General features: G+C 34.0%; 2 protein-coding genes across 3 annotated transcripts; both read right to left on the reverse strand.

Annotated features, from left to right (window-relative positions):
- Positions 1-196: 196 nt before the first annotated feature.
- On the reverse strand, positions 197-9147 carry LOC111280362 (secretory carrier-associated membrane protein 5-like). Of its 2 annotated transcripts, XM_089757537.1 has the most exons (14): positions 9129-9147; positions 8819-8907; positions 8022-8084; positions 3109-3243; positions 2953-3015; positions 2531-2564; positions 2221-2343; positions 1886-1948; positions 1701-1794; positions 1464-1509; positions 1298-1365; positions 951-999; positions 620-685; positions 197-529 (listed from the first exon to the last, which is right to left on the reverse strand). In XM_089757537.1, the coding sequence occupies exons 2-14, from the start codon at positions 8879-8881 to the stop codon at positions 443-445; spliced, it is 954 nt and encodes a 317-aa protein (XP_089613663.1). In that variant the 5' UTR covers positions 8882-8907; positions 9129-9147; the 3' UTR covers positions 197-442. The 2 variants fall into 2 exon arrangements, with proteins under 2 accessions (XP_089613663.1, XP_089613664.1); XM_089757538.1 differs by lacking the exons at positions 620-685; positions 9129-9147 and having other exon boundaries at positions 243-529; positions 8819-9107.
- Positions 9148-10037: 890 nt separating this feature from the next.
- On the reverse strand, positions 10038-15852 carry LOC111280361 (uncharacterized). Its single transcript, XM_089757536.1, has 15 exons — positions 15522-15852; positions 14607-14702; positions 14399-14506; positions 14115-14150; positions 13768-13878; positions 13425-13508; positions 13233-13351; positions 12468-12569; positions 12129-12245; positions 11979-12044; positions 11545-11611; positions 11227-11280; positions 10965-11072; positions 10734-10769; positions 10038-10339 (listed from the first exon to the last, which is right to left on the reverse strand). The coding sequence occupies exons 2-15, from the start codon at positions 14664-14666 to the stop codon at positions 10184-10186; spliced, it is 1224 nt and encodes a 407-aa protein (XP_089613662.1). The 5' UTR covers positions 14667-14702; positions 15522-15852; the 3' UTR covers positions 10038-10183.
- Between the last annotated feature and the right edge of the window lie 231 nt (positions 15853-16083).

The following is a 16083-nucleotide window of genomic DNA, read 5'->3' on the forward strand; positions in this document are numbered from 1 at the left end:
TAGCCTGGCTGCAATATTCTTTGTCCAGGGTCCAGGTTTGATGTACTGAGACCTAACTCGAATTACTGTCCCTATGATTCCATTTCACTTATCATTTAGATACCGACCCCAATGTTCAATTCTATATGTATATATCTCTGTCGCCTTGGAACTGATTGGTCTTAACTACACATTACACCATGAACCAATCACAAAATTGTGAATCAAGTCTCTCTATACATGAAAATCATTTAAATCCTGTATAAGGTGTCTGCCAATCAAACTCCAGAGATTAATAAAAAAAAAAACTTTACAGAAGGTAGTAGCACTCAAAACAAGTTACAAAGATATGTGCGAAAAGAGCCAGGATCGAGAAATAACAAAGCTTTATCTGCATCTTCCCTGGCAAAGTGCATATAGGCAGAAACAACAAATGAGGTTACTGAATTGCTTGACTGTGCCATTACATGGCAGCCCTCATAGCTCCTATTGCAGCCTCACGCTTCATCTCGGCAGCTTTGCCGCTGCCACGGAAATACATGTATACTTGCTGCAAAGCCAACAGGCAAGGATGTTAGAAATCCCATACACAAGTCTGTATGTTAATTTTGCAGTGAATCTGGTTGGGTGCCGAACAAACCTGAATAACCCAGATGCTTATAATTGATTCAACACAGAATAACCCAAAACCAACGAAGTAGAAGATCTATACAAACAAAAGAAATTTCATCTATATGGTCAAGAGAAACTGAGAGATATATCTTTCTCAGCTTTTGGGTTAACATCAACTGCAATCGTAATGTTCAAGCCTTCAATAGTACAAGTAACATTCCTTCTGTTCCCATCTATATCCCACTTAACACCACCATGTAATAGATTTCTGCTATAGTTTAAGCAAATGCTTAACTGTTTTAATGATGAAAACTGATTGTGGGTACAAAAATTGTACTCAGGTTTAAGCATATACTTACCCCAACCAAAGCATGGCCACCAACAAGATCTACTGCAGGTAGGATCCCGCTGTATGAGACAAAACAACATTAGTAAGATGAAAAAAAAAAAAAAAAAACTAGAATACAAAATTTGCATGTCAAATACTTGCAATACTTGCATTCCACTGAGATAAATATTGATCCATTATCTCGTATTTGAAATAGAAGAATCCAAAAAAATATTGCAGTCTTTTGGAGGATAAGCACATCATGTCAACTCTAATGCACTGATTTATTTGCAAATAAAGATAGATAGATGCAAGTTTTATCAGTCCAACTTAAATAGAGATTGCCAAAGATAAGTTAAAAATAGTTTAGGAACATACGTTAGTGATTTCCCTCTAAAAACTATAGGGGGAGCCACTGCAGCAAAGATGCAAAACCCGATGTGAAGCTATAACAGAGAAAAAAGGAATAAAAGAATCAGTACCTAACTCCTAGAAAAAAAAAAAAAAAAAAGACATATCTTTCAGGAGAAACATGAGATATTACCAAATAAAACAAGAAGAACCATCCAAACCTCAAAGCACTTTCATTCCTGCATGATAGTCATAAGTGAGAAAGTATTTCAAATTAAAATAAGGGCTGATTAGCAAGTACAAGGAACATGAACAGCCAGATTTAAGAAACTAACAATAGAAGTTGACATTGGAGCCAAGCCAACATTAAGAAAAACAAAAGCAAAAATGAACTGCAATATTAAGGAACAGCGTGGAGTATATTAAGTACCTAAAAGCACGATACAGCGGGCGATACCACAATAAGTAGGCTCCTGGGACCCCTGCTATGAAGTAGATGATAGCCAAGAACCAGATCCTCACACCTAAACAAATAAATAAAATAGAATAAACACTAACCTTACATTATATTCAAAAGGAAAACAAGAAATATGGAATGTATATTTCTAAACTAACCTTTCCCTTTGATCCAAGCTGTTGTTACAGCTATGATGTTCCACAGAAGGCATAGAACCAATCCTGCATAGAATCACCATACATCACCCAACTGGCTGCCAGCCCTTGGCTTACACGGAACCTTTTCCAACTAAAGAGTTAAATGAACTAAAAGCATGGTAAAAATAACCACCCAATGCAATCTATCAAACAATACAAATTCATATCATTACAGCATAAATTTTCTTTTTGGCCAACAATATCAAACATTGAGCAATGCTTAGGTGCACCAGGCATAGAACAAAAGAAAAAGGAAAAAAGGTAGCAATAACCTTCAAAAAAAAAAACTTGTATACCTAAAAATGTTGAAAATGCAACATATTGCAATCTTTGTAGATGAATTGGTATTTCATTTGCAATATCATGATGAATGATTGGAAAAAAAGGCGGCCAATTTTTCTCTTCCAGAACAATTCCAGCTGCAACACAGAGAAGTCAAACTCTAGTTCAAGGCAGAAATGTATGAGCAGTTGACCACAAAAGGAAATGGAATCAGGTCAAATATTTTGCAAAAGAAATGTGACCTAGAACGAATATTGAAACTAAGAGCAAAACTAAATGTGATCAGTGTGACTAGTCAAATTATAAAAGGAAAATGAAAGGTACCTCTTGCTGCTGCCTCTTCTTTCCGTTTCACTTCCTGCATGGAATAAGCTGATCAGTGAAAATTGTAGAGATGCAATAATTTATGAGGTGCCAAAGGGCAGCAAGCAAAATAAAGTTCTTGCTATTTATTTATGAAACAGACATGCATGAATGAAAACTTGCATCTTAAAACCATCCAAATAACTTAGTGTGCTAAAATACACAGAGATAACACATATGATATCCCTCCCACCAACAACTTAATAGTGTCTTAATATCGTAATTTGTAAGACAAGAATTATTGAGATATATTTGGCTCTCATTACATCAGGTTCTAAATTTGTTGATAACACGCCTTGGAAGCAAATTGAGAGAACAAAAATATATCTATGATTTGTAGAATAAGAATGAATTCAAAGTTATAAATTTCTTCTGTGGCATACCTTCTCACGCCTTCTCAGTTCACCCTCCTTAGCCTGGAGTTCTTTCTCTTTCGTCTTCAAATCCTGGATTTAACAGTAAAACTAGAACAGTGAGATCCAACACTTACCCAAATTACATGAATGGAATTTCAAGTCAGGTCTTCACTCTTCACCAACCTGATAATGCGATCCTCCTGAAGCTGTATCAAAAGGAATGTCAATTGTTGCCTCATGATCATAATTAAAACCGGCAGGTTCAGGAGGTAGTGGTGAAAGTCTTGAGTTTGATGCAGATGCAGTACTTGGAGTATTCTGGAAATGTGAAAAAACTAAGAAATAAATCAGTGTGAAAACTGAATGTATATTGAAAAACTGCTCATATATAATTATATAAGAACCTTAGGTTTATATACAACTAACTAGGGGTTAAACTAAGAAACTAAATCTTCCTAAAAAACTAATCCTATAATTGAGGGATTGTCCTTAATTCTAGGAATACAAATACTTAATTCTAGAGATACAAATATAAATATACAGATTACAAGATTACAACTAACTGTAAATAAGTGTTTTCCTACACTCCCCTTCAAGCTGGCGAATAAGTGTTTTCCATTCCCAGCTTGAAAATAATTTCTTGAAATGTTGTACTACCGAGACCTTTAGTCAACACATCTGTAAGTTTACCCTTGGTTGATACATAAGGTGTACAAATCAACCCACTGTCTAGTTTCTCCTTTATGAAATGCTGGTCTACTTCAATGTGTTTTGTTTTGTCATATTGCACAAGATTGTGTGCAATGTTTATTGCAGACTTGTTATCACAGTAGTCTTATTGGTCCATCCCACTTGATCTTCAAGTCTTCTAGGATAATCTTTAACCATAATAGTTCACAAATTCCTTCAGCCATTGCTCTGAACTCTGCTTCAACACTTGATCTGGCCACCACATTCTATTTTTTACTCCTCCAAGTGACAAGATTACCACCTAAGAAAGTGCAGTAGCCTGAGATAGATCTTTTATCAATTACTGAACCTGCATAATCAGCATCTGTATAGGCTTCTAGAACTAGCTCCGAATTTCTTTTGAATAACATACCTCTCCCAGGATTGACCTTCAAATAGTGCAATATACAGTAGACAGCTTGTAAGTACACTTTTTTAGGACTATGCATAAATTGACTTACCACACTCACAGCATATGCTATATCAGGTCTAGTATGTGAGAGATAAATAAGTCTTCCAACTAATCTTTGGTGCATCTCTCTATTTACAGCAGCATCTTCATTAGCTTCTCCAATTTTATGATTAAAATCTATAGGGATATTTGCAGGTTTACATGCGAGCTTCCCAGTTTCCTTCAAAAGATCCATCACATATTTCTGTTGTGAGATGAAGATACCATGCCATGAGTGAGCTACTTCATTTCCTAGGAAGTACTTCAATCTCCCTAGCTCTTTTATCTCAAATTCTCTAACCAAACACTATTTTAGAGATTCTCTCTCTTTTTCATCATCACCAGTTACAATTATATCATCAACATACACTAATAGAATTGTGACTCTCCCTGAATCAGAGTGCTTGATAAACAATGTGTGATCTCCTTGACTCTGTTTATATCATATTACTAGCATCACTTTGGCAAATCGCCCGAACTAAGCCCTAGGAGACTGTTTAACACCATATAAAGCCTTTTTCAGCCTGCATACTTTGTTTGCTTCTATATGACCTCCAAATCCCGGTGGAACCTTTATATATATTTCTTCTTTCAAACCCCATGTAGAAAAGCATTCTTTACATCAAATTGTTGAAGTTGCCAATTGTAATTTGCAGCCAATGATAACAAAATCCTAACTACATTCATCTTGGCAACTGGAGCAAAGGTTTCCTGATAATCCACTCCATAGGTTTGAGTGTAGCCCTTAGCCACTAACCTGGCTTTATATCTTTCAACAGTACCATCTACCTTGCATTTTACAGTGAAAACCCATTTACACCCCACTGGATTTTTCCTTTAGGCAACTCTACCAATTCCCATGTCTGATTTTTCTCTAAAGCCTCCATTTCTATTTTCATGGCTTGCCTTTATTTCTCATTGGGTAATGCCTCGGATAATGTAGTTGGAACAGAAATAGTGTTTAGGCTCATAAGAAAATTTTTGTAAGATAGTGAGAATTTTTCAAATGACACAAAATTAGAGATTGAGTATAGTGGATGCTTAGTACATTCTCTGGTTCCTTTCCTAATGGCAATAGACAGAATCATAATCACTGGTTATAGTTTTAGGAGATGCATGCTCATTTAGAGAAACAGAGTCAAAAACTGTAGTTACCTCATTTTCAGAGTTAGGATCAGGTTCTTGGACTGACACTGGTTCAGGATCTAGAACTTTCCTTTTAGAATACACTTGTAATTCCTTCATAGAATCAAGAACAATATTATCCTTTGTCACATCTTCTGTATTTGGAATGGGTTCAAACTTAAATTCAGTGTTTCACTTGGACTCAGCAGAAACAGATTTCGACTCAGAAGAATTAATTTGTGTAAATGTTGAAGAAAGGGACAAATCAAGCAAAAAAAAGTCTTTATCCTTATCTTCCATGAATGAAGTCTCCCCCTGAAGATAAGGTTGAGTAAAAAATAGTTTACTTTCTTCAAAAGTGCATCTGCAGACACAGAATTTTTTGGTAAGAGGATGATAGCACTTATATCCTTTTTGAGTTGAAGAATACCTCACAAAAATACACTTAATCGCTCTTAGATCCAACTTTCCCCTGTTATGACTGTGAACATGAACAAATGATGTACAACCAAATATCTTAGGTGTGAGATTGTTTGTGATATTAAGGTTGAGATAAAATTGTGAGAGTAATTTCATAGGAGTTTTAAATCCCAAAACCCTTGAAGGTAACCTATTTATAATGTGTGTGACAGTGAGAACAGCTTCTCCCAAATAAGAGTTAGGTACATTTGCTTGAAAAAGAAAGGTTCGGGTTGTGGCTAATAAATGGCTGTTTTTTCTCTCTGTCACTCCATTCTGCTGTGGAGTACTAACACAAGATGACTCATAAATAATTCCCTCGTTTTGGAAATAAGTGGATAGACTTTGGTTGAAGTAGTCTCTTGTATTATCAGACCTAAATCTCTTGATTCTCACTCCAAATTGATTTTGGATAATGTTTTGAAAGCTTAAAAATACTATTCACATCTGATTTGAATTTAAGTAAAAAAACCAGGAGACCCTGGTACAATCATCTATAAATGAAACAAACCATCTTACATTAGAAATATTAGGAATTGTAAAAGGACCCTAAATGCCACTATGAATCAAGCAAAAGGGAATAGAACTTCTTTTGTTACTAATTGAAAAAGACACACGTCTATGCTTTGCAAGTTCGCAAACATCACAATAAAAATCTTCGACATTTAATCCTTTGAACAAAGAAGGAAACATGTTTTTCAAGGTTCCAAAAAAAGGATGTCCAAGACAAAAGTAATAAAGCCAGATTTTGTCTTTATTGAAAGATTTTTCAGAAAGAAATGACAAAGGTAAACTATTCTTGATATTACTCGTGTTTTTTGATGTTTCAATATAGTGTAATCCATCCTTCTCCTTAGCAAGTCCAATTATCTTTCCTGAACTCTGGTCCTGAAATTCAGGATAAACGAGATAAAAAGTCACTTTGCACTTCATATATCTAGAAAATTTTTGTATAGATATCAGATTAGTAGACAATCCAGGACATGAAGAACATTTTTTAGAACAAACGAGAGATTAACTTGAACGTCTCCTAATCCTGCCACTGTAGCAAGTGAACCATATGCAACAATAATTTTTTTATTACTAGGACACAGGGTATATGTACTAAACTTCTGTGAGGAATGTGTCATATGGTCTGTGGCTCCAGAGTCAATGAGCCAAGAACTCGTAATAGGCTTAACCAAGATATTTAATCCATGAGAACTAGAAGCTTTACCTGAACTAGAGACCTTACCCAAAGAACATACCACAGTAAGCTTTTCAAGGATTTTCAATAAGTTTCTTAGCTTTTCACTCTCTTCCCTGTCGAACTCTCCTTGTTTCCGAGACATCTGTAGTACTCCAGTGATTTTTTCAGTTGACATATCCTCAAATTGGGTGGTAGTGATATCTTTCTTTGAAAGGGTTCGACAATGAAAGCCTAAAATAGAAGTCAGCAATGAAGGCTGAAAATTTTGCTTCCCAAGAAGAGCCTAAAGCTCTGATACCATATGAAAAAACTAAGAAATAAATCAGTGTGAAAATTGAATGTATATTGAAAAACAGCTCATATATAATTATACAAGAACCTTAGGTTTATATACAACTAACTAGGGGTTAAACTAGGAAACTAAATCTTCCTAAAAAACTCATCTTATAATTGAGGGATTGTCTATCCTAATTTTTTGTCCTTAATTCTAGGGATACAAATACTTAATTCTAGAGATACAAATATAAATATACAAATTACAAGATTACAACCAGCCGTAAATAAGTGTTTTCCCACAGAAAATTTATTGATAATACAGATTCAAGAAGTAAGTATTATATGCAATTTTTCTGGTATACGTGTTCAGAAGCAATACTAAAAAGCAAACCTCAACAAATATAGAAAGCAATCTATTTTTTTTTCTGAATTAAATCATAAGCTAAATCCTAAACCTATCAGAATTACAGAGAGAACTCAGGCCCTAGGTTAATCACTACGAATTTTACTACCAAATTACTTGCAAAAAAGCAAAAAATATGGAATTTCAGCTTGCCAAAGGGTGTAAAAAGTGGTAGTTTAGCACATCAACACCTCAAGCTATGGTTTTACATAGCATTGGTGACTATGAATCCATGTCTAAAAGATAAACTTAAAACCTACCCTTCCAGAACAGATTAGGTAACCAAAAGAGAGCACACTCCACAGACATCAAGAGGATGACAAACAACCAAATCCATATGCTAAATTCCACACCTTTCACCGATTATCTAATCACAAATATGTCCTAAAACTGGTTTTTAATTTCAACGACAAGTTTTGAATTAAATATTCCCTTGAAACTTTGTAAACAAGGATTTATTTTACCGTTGAAAATAGACCTCCACCAAATTTAGACTGGCCAGACGTCTTCCCTTTCACTGCTGGTTCCTGTTAGACATTATTAAAAAGAGAATTATATTAAAAGATAAGTTGCCTCGCATCCGTATACTAACTTATCGAGGGATAAACAAGTTACAAAGCCCGATAATGTGTCAAAATCAGCATTTCATAAACAAAAGGTTCATCAAGTGCAAAAATGAAAACCATAAGAATCCACCCTTCTGCTTTACCGCCATAGCAGGAATTACACAATTTTTGAAGTCTATAGATACTAAAAAGGTACTGCCAAGGAAATTAGATTACCACGAGTTAATATGAAAGAAAAGAAATCATTTCTCTCTGAGTATCATTGATATATGATTACATAAACATGCAGAAAAACATTATCAAAATCACTTTCTCAAAATTTATAACAATAGTTTAAAAAAAAGCGTGAACTTTAGCACTGGAAAAATGTTTATTTTTTGAACAAATTGATAATTGAACAACACGAAGTCACTTGAATGATGACGTCAACTACAAAAACCAAGTAAAACACTTTTCAAAACCGAATTCAACCGAAATTTCAGATCAAACTAAAATTCCGAAGCTTTATTACAAAATAAAAACAATTCAACGGATAATCTGTTACAAAACCTTTCAGCAAAGCCCTAGAATTTCAAAATGCATCAATAAAACGCAACGGAGCTACCATAATTGAAATTCAAAATTCAACTCCACCAAACATCATCAAATAACAGAAATAAATAAAAAACCAATGAAAAAGAGAAAGAGAAACTGACGGAGAAAGGATTGACTTCTTCTTCTTCTTCATCAAAAGGATTTTTATCGTAACGACCAGCCATCAGAGTCGGGCTTTTATCCGTAAAAACTAAATAAAAAAAAAATGATGTTGTATATTTATCAAAACTAGAGGGGAAAAAAAAAAAGCTTTTCGAAGAAGCAAATTGAAAGGGAAGACTGAAGAGAGAAACTTGCGGCGGAAGAGAGATAAGTTGGACTTATCGGTCACAGTCAGCTTGTACGGATTTGTTGAAATTGACAGAAAAAAAATTTAAGAAGAAACAAAACAGCTGGAAAAGAGAATAATACCTCTTCATGTGGCTGTTTTTTTTTCTTTAGATAAATGTTAATTTATTTCTGAATTTTGGAACGAGAGTGAGTGACCGATTTTCTTATGCCTTTGTTACGTGAGAATTCAAGAATGGGTTTTAATTTCGAAAATTTGAGCTTGTGCTTTGATCAGATCAAGCATATGTCTGTTATAGACCGGGTTATCTTAAAGATATAAGGTGTTCGTTGATAAAGTTAGATCAAATTTAAATCGTATTTAATATTAATAATTTTTATATTTATTTAAATTTAATTTGATTTTAAATTTTAGATTTTAAAATATTTTAACATATGATCTAAATTAAAAAATGAATTTTAAATTTATTTATTAAATTTAATTTATATAATAAAAAATTTAATTTAATTTAATAAAATTATATTTAATTTAGGTATATATAAAAATTAACATTAAAAATTATATATAATGTGAATTCAAGTAAGATTTGAGTTTTAAATTTTTTATTTAAAATTAAATCTGAGTTTAAAAATTATGCTCAAATTAATTTAATAAATTTTTATTTTTTTAAAAAATCTTCTCAAAATTTAAATGAATTTTAAGATTTGAACGAATATTTCAACTATTGAACAGGTCAATTAAAAATCATACCAAAGATTTCTTTGTTATTATTATTATTATTTTTTGAAACATAAATAATGGGTTTTAATCTCTTGATTAGTAAATTCTTAGCCAGAGCGGATGAATGATGATTAAAACAAATGAAATAGGCATGATAAAAAAAAAAAAAAAAAGAAATTTGTTTAATTTCATATTTTTAATATTAAATTAATCAATTGAAGTTACACGTTGATATACTTTTTAATTACAAATTGCAGAAAAAAATGGAGGAAAATATGTAAAGCTAGACATATTAGACAAGATTCGGAGCATGGGAAAAGAATTATGAATGTTCAAATAATGAAATAATAATAAGCATCCAAGAAAAGGCTAGGGGAACTAAAATACAAGTAATGGATGAGACAACTGTATCTGCGTGTGAGGTAGCCGAACAAACATATCCAACCAACCAGCTTGGTTAGGACATGAGTTTAAAACTCAATTGTGTTTGACGTTTCTGTTTTCTGCGCCTTTGATATCTTAGAAATGGATCCACCCAGTTCTTGTCCTCTTCTACAGCTTTATTCCATCGTTCTTTGAAGGCTTTAAGTTCCCCAGTGGATTGCCTCCGAATCTGCAACAGTATAAGACTTTATTACAAAACCATTGCACTTGTACAGGCCTTCAGATGAATCTGATGACAATCATGTCCTACAGGCCATAAGACATCTCATCTATTCATTCATCCGAAGAGACCGGGCAAAAGCTCATCTCGGTTCATTCATTCATCCTTAAGAATAGCTCATCTCGGTTCATTCATTCATCCTTAAGACTTTATTACAAAACCATTGTCCTTGTACAGGCCTTTAGATGAATCTGAAGACAATCATGTCCTACAGGCCATAAGATATCTATTCATTCATCCGAAGAAATGGGCAAAAGCTCATCTCAGTTCATTCATTCATCCTACGGGCCGTAATATCCATGGCAGGTATATTGAGTGGGGATAATTGAATTACTAATCTCACCTCGGTTCGTAGATCAAAACCTGAAGTCCCATGTCCCTGCACATAAGCAAGAAAATCAATTGAGAAACCAAGGGAAATATAATATCTAGAGCAGCATGACTGCCTGGATGAATATGAAAGGAAATCTCTCTTATCATAGTTGACCTTGATGATAAGATAAGAAATGATAGAAACAAATTAAGTCACCCAAAAAATACGGAAAATATTAGAAGGGAGGAGGCAAAGCAGAACCTTTATGGTTGCCCTTGTTGTTGGATGCCCACTCCCGCCCAGACTTTGTATGCCCTTATGAACAATGTACTCACTGTCAATCACGCCAACGTTCTTTGAACGATCACCCTAAATATTAACATATGTATCCATAATAATATTATATTTTCTCAGCCGTCGGCGGAAATATATGTTTATTAGAATGAAAAAGGGAAATGAACTACAAAGAATGAGTAGTCAACAAGGGCTAAGCAGGTCCAAAATAGCATCAAGTGAATCTTACCCGTGCACAATACCCAAGTTTCATATCCACTCCCCATCCATGAACAAGATCATTCTGAATGAAAAGAAAAAGAAAGGCTTAAAGATTAATAGCAAAAATAAACAGAAAATGAGAAAATGATACGTGTTGTGATACATGTCTACGCTGCAAACTGACAGAAAAAAGAAAGAGTAGATCATTTGGAAATGCAAGGCAGAGAATGAAGCAAAGAATCAACCGTGCCATTGTTAAAATTCTATGTAGACAAGGTTAACATACAAGATTACGTGTATCAGATGCCAGAAATTCTATGTAGAGAAGGATAACATACAAGATTACCTGTATCAGATGCCATGCACAATACCAGGCAGATCTTGAAAACACAGGAGCCATTCCCTCCACAAATCTGCAAAGACAATATGAATGATTAAAATTAGCACTGTCTAACTAGATAATGACAATAGATATTCTTCAAGATTTTCATCAATCCACTTATCTTTGGTCGTATCTACTGGACAAGCAGATGGTTTTACCTGCTTGCAGCAGTGGATCTCAGATGGAGTTTGGAAGATGAAAATTCGAGCAAATCCTTTTTAGGACTTGAATCCAAGCAATCGTGCATTACACTTGTAAGATTTATCAAGCACAATGACAAAGGATACAAAACATAGATTGCTCTTTTTCCAAATACTTTGTTGTATGAAATTACTGTCATTAAATTGCTAAAAAAATTCTATCATACCACCAAGCAATGTGATGATAGAATTACTCACCCAGTGCATGGTGGCCCCTCACTTGCATTTGAACACTTTGTTTTACCTCTAAGGTCATAGACTCTCCTGTGATTGCCAAAACTTTTCATATAAGTGTACAAATAATAATATGTAAGCTTTTTATGAATAGTCATAGACCATCCCATTCACCTATGAAACTTCTTCATTCTTGCTCGTATAGTGATTCTGTGATGTATTTCTGTCGAATTTGGGTCTAAAGCTGGCTGAGAAATCTCTAAACCTTCTGACTTTACAATTTCTAGGTACCTGAAGAAGGAAAAGTTCCCAATTAATAAAATTGTTTGGGTCATTAAGCAACAAACAAAAGCCTCAAAAAGCGCAAATAATAACTAAGTGAAAGATTGAACTAGATGTTGAGAAAACCAGACAGAAGATTATATATTATTATGGAATGGAACATAATATTATGTAAAGTCAAGATAACATCAAGATATTGCCGGTAACAGAAATGTCATAAAAGCCATTTACCTTCTTGGATCAAAATGCTCCACCCCCAAATCTTCATCCCAGAGAAATATGTAGTCATAAATAGACACAATATCTGGATGTAGAAAGCGCTTTGCAAACCACCTGAAAGAAGGAAGAGATCACTATGTTTATCCAATTAACAGAAAAATGTAAACCTAAGAAACACCATATTGAAGTAGCAACAAGGACAATGATCATTTTGGCAATTCAATCAGGAAATTCCATAGACATAATATGGATAAAATAAAACTATCAATAACATTCATCTAAGACAGTGGCTTTCTATTTTTCAAGCAGTGAGCAGTCCAAGGTCCATGACCCTATTCTTTAGCAGACCAAACTCCTAGAGTTGGCACATACAAACATTAATTAATAATGTTACATGTGCACTCGACAGCAGCACAAACTTTAGATTGAACAATACGAATCCACAGTATTAGCATACAAAATTTAAGAATCATAGAACTATTGATCAAGGCCTTATTTTTTCACAGTAAGTCCCAAGATGGAAGAATCCAACTTAAAACGACTCAAAACCTTTTATTTCCCCAACTATCCTATTGCTTGAATTATGAAATGGGTTATATTTTGAATCCAATAGATAACATAAGTTTAACTAATCATAAACTGCTTCAATGAGAGAACCTACAATATGTGCGGTCTGCGCTTAGATATAATTCAATTTTATTATGAGCATACACATCCACCAACATGTTTCACAAGACATAGAACAAAAGAAATCCTTTCACCAGCAATGAGTCTTACCACTTTGTTTGGTTATGAGCTACTATGTGTATGGCTTTGTCACCCCAGTCAAGATCCCACCATCCATCCACATTGCCATCATAATGGAATAAAATAATGGAAAATTTTGCTTCAAGAAACTGAATTCAATAAAGTTAGGCAAAGAATGTGCAGTTCATCAAATTTGAAAGTCAACAGGGCAAGATGCAATACCTTTTGCACAACATCATCAACATTTTCTTTTTGCTTGATACCGACAGGCATTGCCAGCAAGTTCTTATTTGTGGTATCATTAACCTGTAATGAGATACCCAACCAATGTCATGAACAATTGTAAACAATCCGATCCTTTTTGCAAGAATAAAGATCCTTTTTGCAAGAATAAAAATTCCAGCAGAAAGCAATAGTCATTAGACCTGTTAAGCCTACTGAGATCATCTGTTACTTTATCCACTCAAAGAGAAAACTAAGGGGAAAGAAAAACCAAAAACAACAAAGAAAGTGGGCTACATTCATATCCTAGCATACAAATTCATGCCAGAGATTGGAATCTCACCTTTGACCGCGAACTACTCCTTGACCACAGAGGCCTTAGTTCCAAATCTGAATGAGCTTGCATGATGCCATGAGGCAAACTTTTCAATTTCCCAGAAGGCAGTCGATAATCCTAGCCACAAACATAATAAACAACTTTGGAGACAAGAAAACAATTACATGAGGGAAATGCAGCCAAATGGTGTACCAATGAGAGAACTTAATGAATTAAGAATTACACATTAATTTATACTAAAACGTAGTCTGACGAAAAACCAAGGCAAAAAGTTTCCAGCTCTACAAGCTCAGGCAACTAAAGGAACTAAAAACTGACTTTGGCATGGTATACGCTAGAATTAACATGCTTACCTTTACTGTTTCAAAAGGATGCAATTTCGTTTCCATCTGAAAATAAGAGAAAAGCATTTAAAAGAGATCAGAATATAGCTTTAGAAAGCCTCACAAGGAGAGACCATTTTTTCTTCTCTGAGTAATCAGAGACCTTGTTACAATAAACCAATCCAACATGAAATTAGTGGACTAACAAAAGATCCCAGATTGACCACCAGAAGGCCAGGAATAACAAAATCCATTTATCTCCTGATTGGAAATCAAAACCAGTGAAATCTAGTGAATAAGTGGAGTTGACATACCTCTGTCTCATGGTATTGATAATTTGTGGTTCTATACACAATGAACAACATAACTGTACAAATAACTCCCATAAATGGAAGCTGCTTCATTTTAAATCCGCAGTTTCCCTGCAACAGCATCAGACATTTAGAAGCTTTAAAAATAAAATGCGACAGAAACTTCTATTTTCGAAGGCCTTCAAGCTTTAACTAAAAAGGAAGAGCATACCCCGTCAGATAAAGCATTTCTTTTCTTGACAAGCGCATTCCATGATTTAAATGTCTTCATAGACAATCAAAGCCTTTATATTACCCTCATAACAAACTGCAAGTAATTGCATGTACAAAAAAAAAAAAAAAGTTACATCAAAAGTTTTTCAAGGTAAATGCAAACAATTAATGTCTACTGAAAGACTATTAATCATAATAACAAAAAGACCCTTTTTTTTTGGCCTCAACAACTGAAATAAGGCATTGGAAGTTGCAAATAGAAGATAAAATAAATTAAAACCTGAGAAATTAAGATGGAGGAGAAGAGATGAAATAGGTGGAGCCATTAAATCATGAAATATAAGAGGTGTTTAAAGAAGTTGAAGCATGTGACGGTATCACAATGGCCAAATTTAAAATAAAATAAAAAAAGGCTTCACATTGCCATTCTAAATTTGGAAATCTGACCGACACCCACAAAATCTAGAACAGAACAGAATCCCAGTTACAAAGATTTAAAATTAACCATTACTTGTCCTTACAGTCATCAAAGCTTCACTGCAACTGGCAGACAAAAAAAAACCTATGAAAAATAAATAAATGGCCCCAGAGATTAAGGGTTATTTGGAAAATAAGAAAGCAGAGAAATTCGTTTCCATAAACAGGAAAAAAAAATCAGTTTTGAGTTTTTGTTAGATCTGAGACTGTAGCTATTACTGTTTTAAGCTCCAGAATGAGATTTAAAAACAAAATGAAAGAACAATCAGTGTAAAGAGCAAAGTTTAGATTTTCAGATTGAAAACAGAGATAGAAAGAACATTGAAGCCAAAAGAGAAAATCGAAAAGCAATGACAGCTAAAAGCTTGAACCACCTACCATTGTCAAAAAAGAAAAGTAAAAATAAAAAACATAAATTGAGAAGAGACAATGGAACCTTAGAGATTAAACGGAGGCGAATTGATTGATCAAAGCTGAAGCTAGAAACGAGCAAAGGGTTGGATAAATGTGAGTCGTCTGATTCAACAATACCAAATTGAATGAATGAATCAGCAAAAACAGAGAGAAGGGAGGAAAGGGTCGACCAAAAACCGAAAAAATTGGGAGCAACGCCACGTTTCAAAGGGATGTGCTGAAGAACAAAGCTGCAAAAACACTGTCGTCTTCTGTCTCACTCCAATCCCTTTTATACTCAACCTCAGTTCACTATCTCTCCCTCTCAATTGGATTTTCATTTTTCAATTCTGTTATTAAAATTATTTTTCTTTAAAAATTAAATGGACCCACCTGAAGCAATTAATAAGAGAAACAAATTTTAATAAATTACTAATAATCTTAGGAAAGGACAGTGCCGAATCAAAACATGAGAGCTTTGGCAGGATTATCAGCTGCCCCTGTCTGCCCGATCAGAAACATATATAATCAGCTTGGAAAAGGATGTTTTATAGATCTACTAACAGTTTAAAAAAAAGAGCTGCTATGAATCTAACGTTGATGAT

The sequence above is a fragment of the Durio zibethinus genome, chromosome 28 (assembly GCF_047325235.1).
Source record: "Durio zibethinus cultivar Kanyao isolate XHJ-2024 chromosome 28, ASM4732523v1, whole genome shotgun sequence".
Taxonomy (NCBI): Eukaryota; Viridiplantae; Streptophyta; class Magnoliopsida; order Malvales; family Malvaceae; genus Durio; species Durio zibethinus.

Coding starts and splice junctions, on each gene's coding strand:
- LOC111280362 (XM_089757537.1), bottom strand. CDS start 8,881: ATGGCTGGTCGTTACGATAAAAATCCTTTTGATGAAGAAGAAGAAGAA. Junction 2,344..2,530: donor AGAAGAGGCAGCAGCAAGAG/GTACCTTTCATT, acceptor TCTGTGTTGCAG/CTGGAATTGTTCTGGAAGAG. Junction 1,795..1,885: donor AGCTTGGATCAAAGGGAAAG/GTTAGTTTAGAA, acceptor TTATTTGTTTAG/GTGTGAGGATCTGGTTCTTG.
- LOC111280361 (XM_089757536.1), bottom strand. CDS start 14,666: ATGAAGACATTTAAATCATGGAATGCGCTTGTCAAGAAAAGAAATGCT. Junction 12,045..12,128: donor AGAATGAAGAAGTTTCATAG/GTGAATGGGATG, acceptor TGGCAATCACAG/GAGAGTCTATGACCTTAGAG. Junction 10,340..10,733: donor GTTTTGATCTACGAACCGAG/GTGAGATTAGTA, acceptor ATACTGTTGCAG/ATTCGGAGGCAATCCACTGG.